Below are 17,965 nucleotides of genomic sequence, written 5' to 3'. Positions count from 1 at the left end.
TTTCGAATCCTGTTTTTAGCTTGTATAGTTTTGCATTTGATCACATGCCATCATCTACCATCCTCTGTTATTCTACTAACCAGATATTTAAAGCTGGTGACTGGCTTCAGATTCTCTCCATCTATATGTAGGTTTGCTGCTATTGAGATTTTACTACATGCAACGCTTTCTGCTTATTTAGTATTTATCTTCATAATTTAGTATTTTTTTATAATATATCTTACTCAAAATACCTTTTTCATGCTTTCTATGGTATTTTGGAGCCTGTTTCAGATTCTGCTATCACTGCATCATCTGCAAATCTAAACTTTTTTGTATTTTCTCCATGTACAGGGTGATTTAGCCGCCTGTACCTCTGAATTTTATGTAACGCACAACGTCTTCAAAAACCGTCAGCGAGCTTTTCATATTCTCTCGGTCGCTAGGTGCAGACTATTAGCCCAACAGAAAAAACGAACAGGACGTTTTTTGTAGGAAATTTAATTTAGTTACATTATATACTGAGATACGTTTTCGCTGGAGGCCACAGTTTTCGAGTTATTCAAGGAAAAAGCGTTTGAAGGTCACTTTTGTACGTTTTTCCTGAATAACTCGAACACTAAAATGTGTCACACTACAAAACCTAACTAAATTAAATATCCTATAAAAAGCTCCTGTTCATTGTTTTCTGTAAGACTAATAGTTTGTTCACAGTGAGTGAGAGAATATGAAAAGCTTGTGTATGGTATTCGAAGGCATTGCAGGTTGCATAAAACCCATGGTAGAGGCAGCTGAATTCCTAAGGGACCAAACTGCTGAGGTCATCGGTCCCTAGACTTACACACTACTTAAACTAACTTACGTTAAGAACAACACAGGGAGGGGCCGCGCAATCCGTGACATGCCGCCTCAAACCGCACTGCCACAGGCGGGACAGCTGGACAACCTTGTATATTAATTCCTTCAACAGATGTACCTTGTCATATAACAACTTTATTATGTATAAATCAATACACCCATGCATACACCAAAAAATTTCATTTCTTTTTGCCTGAACCATTTTCTTCTTACGCCTCCTTCTCCTCCTTTTTACGCGGCGTGTATCTAGGGCGGTACAGCATGTTCGTTAACGCACTTGGCTATCTCGGCGGGGTTGTCTGGGCTATATTGTCCCAGAATTGAATTAAGAGTATTTACCATCCCCCGATTCTAAAATGGTTCAAATGGCTCTGAGCACTATGGGACTTAACATCTGAGGACATCAGTCCCCTAGAACTTAGAACTACTTAAACGTAACTAACCTAAGGACATCACACACGTCCATGCCCGAGGCAGCATTCGAACCTGCGACCCTAGCGATCGTGCGGTTCCAGATTGAAGCGCCTAGAACCGCTCGGCCACAACGGCCTACCCCCCCCCCCCCCCCCCCCAGTTCTGCCCGAGGTTTTCGGGCAAATGTCGAAAGTGATAACTCTTTCCGAGCTATTCCCGGTTGGTATCCCTCTGTCCCACTATCGCTTGCCTGATGTTTGACTGAAAAGCCATTAACACTACAGTGGCTTGTTAATCGAGTAGTCCGCTCTACCTCGAGAACGAAAAGTACATAAAAAACGATAAGACTAAGTACGTGGACTGTAGTGAGCAGTCTACAGTATGTTAAGGCACGCTTGTCTCACTAAAGTGCGAGCACCTGAACCTGTCCTTCACGCTTGTGCGACCGCAAAAATCACACACAGAGGTAAAAACCGTGTTGAATAAAGAACCTAACTGCAACAACTACTTGCATTTATCAAAAGAAAAGTACAAAATGGAATGAAGTACGAGACAGGAACAGAGCAGACAACAACGGGTACCTCAAACGGAACTGTCATCTAGGTATACGTTGGCTGCAGCCAAAAACAAATGACTACCTGCCAAGCCTTCCTCCATTGGGAGAGGCCAGAGCCAGGTCTACAGAAGTCGCACCGCGCTGCACCGAACCCCTTTTCCTGGATTTTCTCTGCACTTCGCACCGTTGCTCCACACAGAGCCGGTACGGACGCGGCTTGCAAGGGAAACTCCCCATCGCACCCCCTTCAGATTAAGTGGTAGGGCGGCCAAGTAGATAGCCCGTCAAAAGCTGAACACAGATCAAGAGAACAGGAAGAAGGCCTACCGAATTCTGAAGAAAAAAGCAAAATAGAGTTAGTGAACGGTCCCAGGTTAAGATGTGCAACTTCGAGAAGATACGAAGAGCCACTGCGTCTTGGGTACGAGGTTCTGGTCTTGGACTGGGAAGGAGAAGGTCAGTCTTCGAATCTCACTAGCGTCCCATTTTTTTCCCTGTCACAAAATTATGAAATGTCCGTCCGCTCATTGACGTGTTTGTTTGCTGTATTCAGATTTGTGTCTGTGTCGTGGTGTAACGTCCGTTTCCAACAGCGAAGTACCTCCACACGTGCGTAGTTCCCACTGGAAGTTTTGACTCTTGAATTCCTTTGTTGTAACATAGTTCTCACCCGTTTACTTGTTGTTTTCATTTCTGTGAGAGGTCTGTGCGGCATCTCGCTCACTATTCGTCATTTTTACTTGGAACGGTAATATAGTCTTACCACATGACTCATTCTTTAATCAGTGTATAGTATGACAATTGCCAAGCCTACAGAAGGAGAACATACACGTCAATCACCGGATGGATCGATCATAATTTTGTGAAAAAATAAATAAATAAACGCAGGGAACTTCGTAGTCCAACACCGTAACCACACAACCGCGGCGTGTGGTTCTTCCTCTTCCTTCGAGGCTGCACGTCTTGCGCTAGGACCGTTCACTATGTTGCTTTTTTTCCAGTGTTCAGTACACCTTCTTCCTGTTTCCATGACTGATCTGTGTTTAGTTTTTGACGGGATGTCTACTGGGCTATTTTACAACTAAATCGAGGGGGGGGGGGGAGTTGGGGATGGGATGGGAAGTTTCCCATGTTAGTGTCACTCGAATATGGCACAAAAATGGCGTTAAAGCGACGTACAACTCGATGAGACCCTAAAAGCAGAAATTTAATCTGTGATCTTAGGTTCCTGCCTAACCACACCCTCGAAAATCACGACATATGCGGGAAAACCGGCCAAGTATCTTTTACAAGCAAGAATACATAAACGTCATTGCTACTCCCAGAATCTGTTATAAACGCCAAGATGAAGAGACATTTTCGCCTATAAAAGGATGCGAACCTACCTACTTCAACTCCGAAACTCGGCGTTTCTTAAGTCTCCACCCGACCACGCTGAACCCAAGCAGCTGAGAACAATATTATCATTTATCTTATAATCTCCCTAAGGCTTTTACCACCAATCCGTCATGACCTAACGTTTAACTGTGACACGTGATACTAAGAGTGACGTGTTTGTAATAAATCTTCTATGCGCTTTTGCCTTGATACAGCATACTGTCATATGTCCAAGTAACCATACGCATACACCGAAATACAATCAATATAGCGTCTCCAGAGCTGGAGTTCGTCGACTGCTATCGACTTTCATTGTCACATCGAGTGACACGACATTTTGACCCAGAGCCAGATTCGAGTAGCACTAGCATCTCGCTTCGTCTTCTACTATCGATGTAGATCCAGGAAGGCTATCAGCCAACTGGAATTTAAGACAGTGCAGCAGTGTGGTGATGGTGTTGGTTTTGTCTCTCTCTCTCTCTCTCTCTCTCTCTCTCTCTCTTTGTGTGTGTGTGTGTGTGTGTATGTGTGTGTGTGTGTGTGTGTGTGTGTGTGCAGATCTCTTAACGCTTACAGTAACGTGATTTCATGCTGGATCCGATATTGTGATGATGGGGCGTGCGCTGTTACCATTAAAATTGCCCCTGTTTTACCTGTTGTCTGCCTTTGTTGCAGGAGTGATGGAGGCGGACCACGATGAGGATTACCAGGAGTACCTGAACGAGTTCCGCTTCCTGCACGACGACGGCGCTCTCGATGATGCTGAAGGTATGTCGTCTCGCTGATTTCTGAAAAACACCTGTCTAATATGAAACAAGCTGTCGTCCATCGCTCCTTGAATATTGAGGCGAAACGTCGCTACACAATGTCACTTTCTGTTTCATTTCTTCCTCAGCCGTTGGTATGTCTGGATATTGTGTGGGAAGAACCAGTGGATTCAGTGCTCATATTAAAACTGCAAATAATGTTTCTTTCCCCATATAAGTGAACACAGGTATTATTTCGCAGCAAAGTTCCACGATTTTTTTGACAAAAATTGTCCATTTCTAGAACTTTACTTTATTCTTACGCTTTTTCATCATCAGCCTTTGGACTGGGTGGATTTCGTCCTCCTGTTCTGTCCCATCCGCCCTGGTTCTTTACACTTACTATTCAGGGTGATTCAGCTGCCCCTGCCGAAGTCGTTATATGCTCATCTACATCTGCATCATACTCCGCAAGCCACCTAATGCTGTGTGACGGTATCAGGAACGGTATCCAAACAGGCGACTGCTGCATAATCGATATAAGTTCCCTCTCAGAGACGACTGAGCGACGTTTAGTAAACGGAATTACGCTGTAAAAGATACAAGTGAGGACTGGCCACGAGTTACACGGTATTTTAGGATCAAGACATACCTTACTTCCGCCATACTTATCCAAGTGACTACAATCATTCTTTGTTTAATTAGCGGTGTAGGTTACACAGGCTTGGATGTTTCCAAGATGAGATTTTCACTCTGTAGCGGAGTGTGCGCTGATATGAAACTTCCTGGCAGATTAAAAGTGTGTGCCGGGCCGAGACTCGAACTCGTGACCTTTGCCTTTCGCGGGCAAGTGCTCTACCAACTGAGCTACCCAAGCGCGACTCACGCCCCGCCCTCACAGCTCTACTTCTGCCAGTACCTCGTCCCCCCTACCTTCCAAACTCTACAGAAGCTCTCCAGCGAACCAAGCAGGACTAGCACTCCTCAAAGAAAGGATATTGCGGAAACATGGCTTAGTCACAGCCTGGAGGATGGTTCCAGAATGATATTTTCACTCTGCAGCTGAGTGTGCGCTGATATGAAACTTCCTGGCAGATTAAAACTGTGTGCCGGGCCGAGACTCGAACTCGGGACTTTTGCCTTTCGCGGGCAAGTGCTCTACCATCTGAGCTACCCAAGCACGACTCACGCCCCGTCCTTACAGCTTTACTTCTGCCAGTACCTCGTCTCCTACCTTCCAAGCTTCAGGCTTTGGATGTCTCTGTACCTTTATTCTCTTTATGGTACTATCTTCCGTAAATAGTACAGAAAAGTTGGCCTATAAAGCGTGTATCACCATCCGAAGCAACGAAATTAGCAGTAGAAATGAAAATGGGAAGTTTGGAAGTAACACATTTCCGGTATATAAGCCAATGAAACGATTAGTACACAGGGTGGTTCAGCTGTCCCTACCGACGTCGTTTTATGCAACCCCACATGACAGAACAATGTTGTTGTACAGTTTGCTCCGCAGATGTGGGGCACATTGTCCAAACGTCACAGAATAACTTGAAAGTGCACAAAGACGTCTTAGAGTTATTGTACAATTTTTATTTATGAAACTATTTTAGAACATGAATGTGATGAGTCACAATTAATCTTTTGAACGATAAATGTAAATGTCGTGTGACTAGGGCTTCCCGTCGGGTGGACCGTTCGCCGGGTGCAAATCTTTCGATTTGACGCCACTTCGGCGACTTGCGCGTCGATGGGGATGAAATGATGATGACTAGGACAACACAACACCCACTCCCTGAGCTGAGAAAATCGCCGACCCAGCCGGGAATCGAACCCAGGCCCTTAGGATTGACATTCTGTCGCGCTGACCACTCAGCTACCGGGGGCGGACTTTTGAACGATAACGGTGGTTCCGGCACATTTATAAGGATAAGATCACAAGTGGCAACATGTTGGCAGTATGGTCGCCCAACTCAGCAACACGCTGCATCCGTAGTACGGTATATCCGTTGCAATCAGAGCGATGTGTCGTCGTATGCCATCCTTCAGATCAGGAAGAGTCTGGATACGTCCCTTATAGACACGATCTTTCAGATATTTCCACAACAGAAATCACGTGGATTTAAGTCGGTGGATCTGGAAATTGCCTACAGATGACGCGGTCTTTCTAATGGCAAACGACATGTGGTGTCATGCCAACCTGCCTGAAAATAGTGGTTTAAACACAGTTGCGTTCTTGCAAAGCTGGAATCACGTGTTACACAAGAAGGTCTTACAGCATACAGATGTCACGTTGCATCTAACGCACCCGCGAAGGGAAAAGGACAGAATCAAGGTGCTTGTGAAACCACACCAAACAGTCGCATAAACTGAGTGCAGCGGATGTTCCTGCACAACATATGGTGGAGAAGAGCCCCATATGCGACAGGTCTGTGCATTCACAGCACCGTGCAGAATAAAATGTGCCTCGTCCCTCGTCCGTCGAAAAGATATTCTCCGGCCACCTGTCATCCATTCACATGCTTGAACAAAAACAGAAAACAAGGGCAAAGCCACGGCGTTGTAGCCTATCTTGGGCAGGCTGTTCCAGCTCGTCGGCTCCGTTGTGAGCCGCGGAGCGCTCCCTGCTCCAGGGAGCCGTGTCGCGCGCTGTGGCTATTCAAGTGGGCCGGCACGCAGGCACGGCTGGCTGAGGCAGGCGGCAAGGCAAGCGTTTTGATGTGCCAGCTGCGTCTTCCAAGATCGACAACCTCATACTCTTAGCTGCTAAGACGTGGTGACATGCTACACCAGGAAATACGATGTTCAGGAAATAAATAAGAAACAACTGTTTTACAAGAAATTGCATACTAAATTTATTGGGCCTCTGTAGCTTGACTTTTCTTTTCATTACAAGATCGAAAATATCAGGCGTCAAAGTGTTCGCAGCGTTAATGCGGAGGATGGCCTTCGTTGTTGCATCCTGAAGAAACGATCGTTCCGTACTTTTTACTCTTTTCATTGCTGAGAAAAGCTGCTCACAACAATACGTAGATCCAAACAAGCACATGATCTGAGCGGCATTGTTGTGAAGCTTGGGAAATGTTTTTTGCTGTAATGAATGATACCATCATGACAAATCAAACGTGTTGAAGCACCTGTCTGTCAACAAAGTTGAATTTTGCTAATCAATAATCTCCAATTGAAGTGATGATGACAAGTCATCGGGGGAAACTGAAAAAGGAGTGCTGAACACCTTAAGTTCCATTTCCAAACTAGTGAGGTCTCGGAATCGTGTTTCAAACGACGTGATGAGCTGCTTTAACTTCGCTTGGTAATCGCCGAAAGTAGTGCCTTCAGGTAGTTATAAAGAAGCAAGATGATTGAAGAACGTTAAATGTCCATTAGTCTTATGCCTCTCAAATAAACGTAACTTTCGCATGAACGCTTTGATCTGGTCGTGCATGTCAACGATTAGCTGCCCTTTGCCCCGCAATGACAGATTATTCAGATGCATAGTTATGTCAGCTAGGAACGCCAGTTCTGATATCCATTTTATATCTTTCAGACAACGCATTTCTTCCCCTTTCATTTCGAGAAAAAGGGTTATTTCCTCACGAATGGCAAAGAAAACATCAAGAACTTTTCCCGGACTCAGCCAACGAACTGTACTGTGGTAAGGTATATCCCCATACTCCGCTTCCATATCTTTCAGTAATCCTTTGAATTGGCGATGATTCACACCGGCACAAAATTCACACTCTTCACGACATCTTTCATTACGCCACCTAGCTCTACTGTTTCAGCGCACAGTGCCTCTTGGTGAATAAAACAATGAAGAGTCAAAATGTCTTTCCCGAATTCGTCCCTGAGTTTATTTTTTAAACGAGAAGCATAACCTTGGTGACACCCGATCATTTGTGGTGCACCGTCTGTCGCTACAGAATGGAGCTTATCCCACGGCAAATTCAAATTGTCCAATGATTCACAAACAACGTCAAAAATGTCACGTATTGGTGCGGTGTAATCGAGTGGTACCACATCCAAGAGTTCGTCAGTTACTTGCAGCTCCATGTCGACACCACACACGAAGACTGCAAGCTGAGAACAGTCAGATATGTCGGTGCTTTAGTCAAGCGCTAGCGAAAATGCAACAAAGCTCTCCGCCTTTTTCCTGAGTTGTCTCTCTAAATCCGCTGCCATGTCCAGGATACGACGAGATATTGTTTGCTTGGACAGGCAAACCCCTTGAATTGCCTGCACCTCCCTTGCACGATTTTACGAGTGGTCCCACCGAAAACGGCTTGCCACTCGCCGCAATGATGTGAACGACCCTGCAGCTTGCTCGAATTGCAGATTCGGTAGTGTTTTCTCCGCTCTCATTCACCTGAAAATTATAAACGCATTATAGAACACGAACTATGTTACATGTTTTGATACCCTCCGTATTACGAAACCGTTTTTAAACTTACGTCCCCTGGTATGTAGTTTCTAAGCCTGGCTATCAGTTCTCTGCGTGCAACGCCTTCTACCTGATCGTAGTGCGCTGCGTGAAGACGTGTATAATGTCGTTGTATATTGTACCTCTTCGCAGAATTAAATACTTTATGACATACAAGACACTGCGGACGACCATCCCTCTCAATGAATAGAAAGGTTTCCTCCAATAGAGATACAGGGCTCCCGCGGCTAATCATCGCTGTCATTGAACACGGATTATTGCGTCAGTTGCGGATGCATGCGGCCAGGGGGCAATGAGTTCGCTTTCCCCCTCCACGCGGGCTCCGAGCTGCCACAGTGAGCGCTCTGGAGCGCTCCGGCTCCCTGGAGCTCGGTTGGAACAGCCTGATCTTGGGGCTTCACACGGAGCACACTGAATCTTGTAGGGATACCAGTGTAAAATGCGCCCCAAAATCTACAGAACTGTTGACCAGAGGAGAGACAATTCCCAAGACACAGTCTGAGCACTGGCCGCAGAATTTGAGGCGTGAGCTGCACGGTTGGCTATAGCTACAGCAACGTTACCAACGAAATGCCATGGGAATGGACTGCCTCTCTCTACCCCTACTGCACATTAATGATCTCGATCAATTATTCAAAATGACAGTCGCCGGCCGGAGTGGCCGAGCGGTTCTAGGCGCTTCAGCTTGGAACCGGAGGACCGCTACGGTCGCAGGTTCGAATCCTGCCTCGGGCATGGATGTGTGTGATGTCCTTAGGTTAGTTAGGTTTAATTAGTTCTAAGTTCTAGGCGACTGATGACCTCAGAAGTTAAGTCGCATAGTGCTCAGAGCCATCAGAGCCATTTTGAATAATTGATTATAAGTAATTAATCGCTGTTTATCTCCATACAACTATGTTGTCTAAAAAAAATTAATGATCTCGATGTCAACGGGCCTGCTGCACACCTGTTTCTACAAATATCTTGATGATACTCTTTAGCCCATTTATTGATATGTGGCGTTTTCGCAGCTGTTCCTTTCAGCGATGTTCCCGCATTGCAGCGCTACTACTTCTGTCGTTCTGATAAAAACAATTTTACCAACAGTGCAAGACCTTTCTTCTCAAGAGCCAATGCGTTCCGTACAAAAAAATTCAACCTTCTTAACCTATTACACCAACAGTCACTTCGCAAAAGAAATAAGCAGGCGCCGCCAAGCAACAAACAGCCGAGGGCCACGAGAAAGACAGGCCGCGGCGCGTATGTCACGAAGGTAGTCCTGACTCGTCCGCTCAGCTCAGCAGACAAACTACGCTTCTGAACCTGTTAACTAGTAACTGCATGTTTACAAACGAAGGGAAATTGCATCTTCTACTGTGAGTCCGCTATTATGGAGTCTTTATTAGTCTTACAACGATCGAAAGACCATATGCCTACTAATAATTTGTTACGGCTGTACTGGCAAGCTGGGCTCTGAGCACTATGGGACTGAACTTCTGAGGTCATCAGTCCCCTAGAACTTATAACTACTTAAACCTTACTAACCTGACGATATCACACACATCCATACCCTAAGCAGGATGCGCTCTCGCGGTTCCAGACTGTAGCGCCTAGGACCGCTCGGCCACCCCGGCTGGGTATAATAAAATTTTATCGGTTGGATGAGGCACTACATCTTGCATTAAAGGAGATCCGTTAAGCAGCAAAGACTAAAAGCTATAACTGAGCAGTTATACAGTTTATGCAGAGCATATATCTTGAATCACAGCTACTGCACAGTAGTGTATTTTGTTGTAGTGCTAGTAACCAGTAAGACTCTATAAAAGCATATTTCAGTATAATATGCAATTCTCGTTAGTACGTAAACACAGAGTTACGAGTTATCACGATTAGAAACGCATTTCGACTGCTGATCTGAGCGAGCGAGCTAGCTCAGACTTACCCTCTTGACGTACGCATAGCGTCCTGTCATTCTCGTAGGCCTCGCAAGCAGCATACTGACGTCAAATAGTAAATACTTTACAATGCGGCTGCTTACAGCGACATATTTTCACGTGGTGGCAGAGAGTGGTATTTTTTTTTTCAGCTTCTCCGTAAGCGCTCCGATTAATTAATATACTTACGATGTTTCAGCGCCGTGCGATGTATAGAGACCGCACTGCTGCAATTGTTTCACCGTCAGTTTAATTATAACCACGCAGTGCGTCTAAATTTTAAAGCTTTTTATCAGACCGGTCCCTCGTACGCACTCCGAAAGGTGGTTGAAAAATGACCGTATGGCATTGTTGGCTGGGAGGCCCCATCCGTGGATGTTCGGCCGCCGGGTTGCAAGCCTTTTTTCTGGTGACGCCACATTGGACGATTTGCTCGTCGGTGATGATAAATAATGACGAGGACAGCAGAACATCCAGTCCAGAACACCCGGCCGGGAATCGAACCTGGGCCCGCTGCATGGTAGGAAAGCACGTTACCGCTCAGCTAAGCAGGCGGACAAAATGTGTTTATTCAGCCTCTTGATAGTGGTCACGGTAATGTGGCTAGACAGTGTACATACAGACCAGAAAAATAAGCTCTGAAATTGGGAGGAAAGAGTGTACTGGTATTTGATATTAGGTCACGCATTAGTTGAAAGTCAAAGTTTGAAAATGATATCAAGGAATCCACTATGGGTTGAGACGATCGAGAAGCAGAGATACTAGCAATGAGGAGCAACAATGGAGCATGATGTGCAGACGCGTCCGGTGGTTGTCTTCTGATCGCATGAATCAAATGGTTCAAATGGCTCTAAGCACTATGGGACTTAATATCTGATGTCATCAGTCCCCTACACTTAGAACTACTTAAACCTAACTAACATAAGAACATCGCACACATCTATGCCCGAGGCAGGATTCGAACCTGCGACGTAGCGGTCGCGCGGTTCCAGACTGAAGCGCCTAGAACCGCTCGGCCACACCGGCCGGCCAGCTATAAGAGTTGTGTACAACGTGGCATGGGCGTTAGTGCCGGTATCTCCTCGATATAACCCACAATCTTTCCCTTATCTCATCCACGCCCATTTCCCTTACGTCATGCTCTTGCGATATCCCGTAACACAATACTACCAGGCGAGGTCTCCTTTTCCCAACATCCTTTCCCGCTGATAGCTATTGATATTCCACTCAAACTATGTATTCTGCACAACATATGTGACAATGTCTCTTTATCTTTTCCTCGTCCTTTTTATTTGCGCTAAAACGTATTTGGAATTGTTCTAAAACAGCTGCCGACAAAGTTTGGCATACAATAAAATTATGTCACACTCGTTTCTGTTATGGCTTACGTATTGCAATTTATAACGCACGTGGTATTAATAGACTGCGTCTCTCCATTCGAGCAGCGTATTCTTACGACATCCAGTTTGGAAGAAGAAGAGCGGATCACATGGAGTCTTGATCCCCGCTCCGACAAAACAAAGAATTATTGGTATTCTTTAACAGATTGCAATAGTGTCAGCATTACACATATATGTAGAACTTGCTGAAACTATCAAACAGGTTTCATCAGAAATAAGTGCGTATAATTCGAAAGCTGTAATCACTAGGTGCCTAAGACCTTGAGGGCCTCTGTGGCCGAGCGGTTCTAGGCGCTTCAGTCCGGAACCGCGCTGCTGCTACAGTCGCAGGTTCGAATCCTGCCTCGGGCATGAATGTGTGTGATGTCCTTAGGTTAATTAGGTTTAAGGAGTTCCAAGTCTAGGGGACTGATGAACTCAGATGTTAAGTCCTATAGTGCTTTGGGACTTTTGAACCTTCCATTAAGTTTCGGGTGTGCAGCCGCAAGAAATCTCCTTCTTCTTCTAATACACTCCTGGAAATGGAAAAAGGAACACATTGACACCGGTGTGTCAGACCCACCATACTTGCTCCGGACACTGCGAGAGGACTGTACAAGCAATGATCACACACGGCACAGCGGACACACCAGGAACCGCGGTGTTGGCCGTCGAATGGCGCTAGCTGCGCAGCATTTGTGCACCGCCGCCGTCAGTGTCAGCCAGTTTGCCGTGGCATACGGAGCTCCATCGCAGTCTTTAACACTGGTAGCATGCCGCGACAGCGTGGACGTGAACCGTATGTGCAGTTGACGGACTTTGAGCGAGGGCGTATAGTGGGCATGCGGGAGGCCGGGTGGACGTACCGCCGAATTGCTCAACACGTGGGGCGTGAGGTCTCCACAGTACATCAATGTTGTCGCCAGTGGTCGGCGGAAGGTGCACGTGCCCGTCGACCTGGGACCGGACCGCAGCGACGCACGGATGCACGCCAAGACCGTAGGATCCTACGCAGTGCCGTAGGGGACCGCACCGCCACTTCCCAGCAAATTAGGGACACTGTTGCTCCTGGGGTATCGGCGAGGACCATTCGCAACCGTCTCCATGAAGCTGGGCTACGGTCCCGCACACCGTTAGGCCGTCTTCCGCTCACGCCCCAACATCATGCAGCCCGCCTCCAGTGGTGTCGCGACAGGCGTGAATGGAGGGACGAATGGAGACGTGTCGTCTTCAGCGATGAGAGTCGCTTCTGCCTTGGTGCCAATGATGGTTGTATGCGTGTTTGGCGCCGTGCAGGTGAGTGCCACAATCAGGACTGCATACGACCGAGGCACACAGGGCCAACACCCGGCATCATGGTGTGGGGAGCGATCTCCTACACTGGCCGTACACCACTGGTGATCGTCGAGGGGACACTGAATAGTGCACGATACATCCAAACCGTCATCGAACCCATCGTTCTACCATTCCTAGACCGGCAAGGGAACTTGCTGTTCCAACAGGACAATGCAAGTCCGCATGTATCCCGTGCCACCCAACGTGCTCTAGAAGGTGTAAGTCAACTACCCTGGCCAGCAAGATCTCCGGATCTGTCCCCCATTGAGCATGTTTGGGACTGGATGAAGCGTCGTCTCACGCGGTCTGCACGTCCAGCACGAACGCTGGTCCAACTGAGGCGCCAGGTGGAAATGCATGGTAAGCCGTTCCACAGGACTACATCCAGCATCTCTTCGATCGTCTCCATGGGAGAATAGCAGCCTGCATTGCTGCGAAAGGTGGATATACATTGTACTAGTGCCGACATTGTGCATGCTCTGTTGCCTGTGTCTATGTGCCTGTGGTTCTGTCAGTGTGATCATGTGATGTATCTGACCCCAGGAATGTGACAATAAAGTTTCCGTTTCCTGGGACAATGAATTCACGGTGTTCTTATTTCAATTTCCAGGAGTGTATTTCGGCTGTGTAACGTTCAGCCATCTTCAGAGTGAGCCGCAAGACTGCCGCTCCAGTGCTCGCTTCGTCCCTTTATACTGTTGTACCACGCGACTGCGCATGCGGCCACAGATGCAAAGGTGCCAGAGACGTTGGTCGGCGGCAGAGACGTGCATAATGCGCGAGTTGTATCTATGTCTCCGCAGTTGATCTTTGTTGCCATATCGATATATCATTGTGACCTGCACTGTGACGACGTCTTTGCGAGTTTATTGCAGCAAGTGCCGGATTCCAGGATTTATCAGGATTGAAACCACTATCTCTATTAATTAAGTTCGTCGTCAAACGAATTTCAATTGCCTCCTTTACTATCGAGTCCCAAAAGGACGATGTGGTTGCCAAAATTTCGACGTTGTCATACAACATACTGTGACCATTATCAATACAGTGCTCTGCCACTGCCGACTTTTTAGGTTGTAAAAGTCGTGTGTACCTCTGGTATTCTGTACATCTTTCTTGGACAGTACGAGTTGTTTGTCCGATGTGAGATTCACATTTGAACCTTGTCTGACTAAAAGTTTGACATGTTGGATTCAATCCTCAATCCGTTCGAGGACGTCTTCTGTCCCTTATCGTTTCGTTCATGACAGGGAATAATCTGTATATATCTGAAAAATATCAAACTGCACCGTGGTTCGTATCCCATGTTACGACATGTCCCCGCAACTGGCTGGGTAAATCTGTTCTACGGTCGCAGGAAGGCAACGGCACACAGCCTCCATAAGCGCCATTTCTAGAAAAGAAACCCCGTGTTCAGACGAATATTGGAACTGAGGACCGCTTTACACGAACATTATAAGATTAACAGTTGTCGAAAACAAACAGATTTCGCGCAACAAAGCTCAGATATAGTATTAACATGCTTTAGAAGTAACGGGAATGGGTGGGGCGATTAGCAGAGTCTAAGATATCGATCAAGTCTCAGATCACGTCTGCGGAACAAATGGAAAAGTTATTATAGCGTCACAAAGCTAACTAAGAATTGTGAATAGTGGTGATCGGGTTACTAATTACCTCCACAGATGATAAAACCATACTAAATTGAAACTTTTTCTCGTTGGAAACGGCTAGTGACAGTTGTATCTATTTATGAGGGTTGCCAACAACGTAATGGTTCAAATGGTTCAAATAGCTCTGAGCACTATGGGACTTAACTGCTGAGGTCATCAGTCCCCTAGAACTTAAAACTACTTAAACATAACTAACCTAAGGACATCACACACACCCATGCCCGAGGCAAGATTCGAACCTGCGACCGTAGCGGTCATGCGGTTCCAGACTGTAGCTCCTAGAACCGCTCGGCCACTCCGGCCGGCCAGAACGTAATGCACCGCATGTTTTCTTCAACAATTCTTTATTGAACATAATGAGAATTACACACACGAAAGAATGGTGTTTTATCTGCACACCTTATTTTTTCAGGTAACCTCCATCCCGTTCTATGGCCTTTCTCCAGCGCGAAAGAAGGGTGTACATACCCTATCGGTACCAATCCTCCTCCTGATGGCGGAGCCAGGGCATCACTGTGCCAATCACCTCCCCATCGTCCTCAAAATGTCTTCCACGAATGGCATCCTTTAATGGCCCAAAGAAGTTGAAGACCGGTTGGGGTAACACTGTCCACTTGTGTGGGGCCGAGCGTTATAGTTTTGCAGCAAAACATCTCCTGGCCTGCTGTGGCGCCGATGTCGCCGGAAGTGCGTCTTGAATTTTGTTAATGTGTTGACATGTGCTTCTGAAATAATGGTATCACATGAATGAGAATCACAACTTCACAGCCCCAGAACATGGTGATCATGACCTCCCCGGCGGAAGCAGTTGCTTTGATATTTTTCTTCTGTGTGAGTGGGAATGGCACCATTCCATCGACTGTCGTTTTGTTTCGGGCTCAAAATGATGAACACAGGTTTCATCACCTGTCACAATAAGGGACGAGAAGGCCTCCCCCTCAACTTCAAAAGGTTGCAACAAATCAAGACAAATATTTTGTCTGTGCGATTTGTGATCCACTGTTAGACACCGCGGGACCAATCTTGCACATACTTTTGAATATCCAAGAGTGCGGATAACTGCATCCCCACTTCCTTTGCTGATTGACAGATGCAGCACCAACTGCCGAGTCGTAATGCGTCTGTCCTCGCGAATGACATCACCTCGCAGCAACATGTCAGGTGTGACAACCGTGGATGGTCTCCCATACCGCTGCAAGTCGTGGAGCTCCGCCGAACCCCCTGCTGACGGCCTTACCCTCCGTGCCGAGCGACTAACCGTACTTCTGTCGACAGCAGATGCTCAGTAGACTTTGCACAAGCGTTTGTGAATATTCCCCACAGTTTCTTTCAAATAGTTCAAATGGCTCTGAGCACTATGGGACTTAACATCTGAGGTCATCATTCCCCTAGAACTTAGAACTACTTAAACCTAACCTCACACACATCCATTCCCGAGGCAGGATTCGAACCTGCAACCGTAGCAGTCGCGCGGTTCCAGACGGAAGCGCCTAGAACCGCTCGTCCACAGCGGCCGGCACAGTTTCTTTCTCTGCAGTGAGTAATTCAATGATGGCACTTTGCTTGTAACGTGCATCACCTACAGACGCCATTCTGAAACTGTCCTGCAGCTACGCTGTCTGTCAGAAGTGAGACTTCAGATAATATATACGTAACGTTTCGCATTCATAGCATGGTTTCCGGCTGAGAAAAAAAAATGCTGCGCATTACTTTCTGGGCAACCCTTGTAAATTACTGGAGATTTGTGACTTTCACATTTGCAATCCATACATGTCACAATTATAATATCATCATTATTTATTATTCAAAAATGTCATTCGTAAGTCACGTAATACGTAATGCAGCTTAAATCATTGCTTCATTCTATAAATTTTGTATTAAATGTACAGTGCCCGAGAAAATAAGTGAAGCACCCGGAAGGCATGGCCGGATGACAATGTAAAGTCGTGCACATACACACCATCAGCGGGTATGAAAATGATTGTAGAGTTGCATTTCTCTGCACTGTCAGGTAGAACAGCCACCAGAAAGCATTAGCGTTATTCGTCTTTCGTGTTGTCGCCAAGCATGGTAGGGCAGTCACTGGCGCGAACAGCGTGAAATGTTGACTGATCACTGTGAAGGAAACGGAGATGCTGCATAGTGGTGAGAAACAGCGTTACCTGCGTCTGACAAGAGTTTCAAAGGTATGTCACTATGGGTCTCCATTTGGCAGGCTTGTCGAACCACTCCATATCCTGATTAGTGGGGTATTTGGACGTGAGAACTGTCCGATGTTGGACTCCAGGTGATCATGAAGGCAGGCATACTCGTCGTCAAGGTTTCGATCGACCGCATCTGACCACCAAAAGGAAGGACCGCCGGGTTGTGCGCCAAGCACATCAGTAACGCCTCCAGATCTTCACCTTCCATCCGAGAACAAGAAATGGACTCCTTGCAACACTGTTTGTCCCCCTGCACCACTGGTCGGAGGCTAGAACCAGACGGACTAGGGAATGTAGGGTTTCTCTTTCGCTTGACACAAATGTCGAGACAATCCCTCTGAAAAGCACTCTGTTGATTTCCTTGCCTATCTTCTCCAGTCCAACCATGTGCTCCGTCGTCGACGGGGCGCAAAATGTTATTTTCCTTCTTTCTTGGTTCAGAAAGTAAAAACAATTACGACCACTGTAACTTAGCAGAAATTACGTCCTAACGTTTTTTTTTCTTATACATGTGTTTGGGGATTACAGAATTATTAAAAATATTTACAAAAGCACGAAGAAGATTGAGTGGTTGTCAAAGAATGACTATTAGTGTCGCATAAAAACATGACTTGTTTACTCAAAGCACGATTATTAGTGTCGCATCAGAACATGAAGGTGAACTGTCAGTATGATGCATGAACGCATCCACCTCCCTCCCACACTCCCTCAGCGATAGGCCGCAGTTTGGGAATGACTTAATGCTTTAATGATAAACTACAAGCGGCATAATAATTAAATACTTGAAAATGTATTTCACCTCCGAATGCTTAACATCACAATTCAGTTCCCAAATACGGATTCTTCCTCTTCTTCTCAGCGTCGTCCCGTTGTAACAAGGTCAGCTTTTTGGGTCAATACACGCAGTTCCTTACGGTCTAATGTTTCCTGTGTATTTAGGTTTCTTGATCTCAGATTTGCATTTGTAGTGTCTAGTCACCGTAATTTCGGTCTTCCACGTTGCCTATGCCCTCCGTCGGTGAGATGAGAGACTGGGCTGATGACTGAAGTGGGTGGTGTTCTTATAAAGTGTCCATACCGCCGAAGTATCCATCCATAT

The 17,965-nt window shown here is 46.4% G+C and overlaps 1 protein-coding gene across 1 annotated transcript in view; it reads left to right on the top strand.

Annotated features, from left to right (window-relative positions):
- LOC126161522 (rho GTPase-activating protein conundrum) overlaps positions 1–17,965 on the top strand; it is a 230,595-nt gene that overhangs the window by 121,043 nt on the left and 91,587 nt on the right. The window contains exon 2 of the mRNA XM_049917432.1: positions 3,860–3,952. Within this exon, the coding sequence (XP_049773389.1) occupies positions 3,865–3,952 (88 nt within the window). The 5' untranslated portion in view covers positions 3,860–3,864. The remainder of the gene's footprint in view (positions 1–3,859; positions 3,953–17,965) is intronic.

This window comes from Schistocerca cancellata, chromosome 2, assembly GCF_023864275.1.
Source record: "Schistocerca cancellata isolate TAMUIC-IGC-003103 chromosome 2, iqSchCanc2.1, whole genome shotgun sequence".
NCBI classification, from domain to species: domain Eukaryota; kingdom Metazoa; phylum Arthropoda; class Insecta; order Orthoptera; family Acrididae; genus Schistocerca; species Schistocerca cancellata.
Note: the sequence above shows the minus strand (reverse complement) of the source record. Positions and strands in the feature narration are given on the sequence as shown.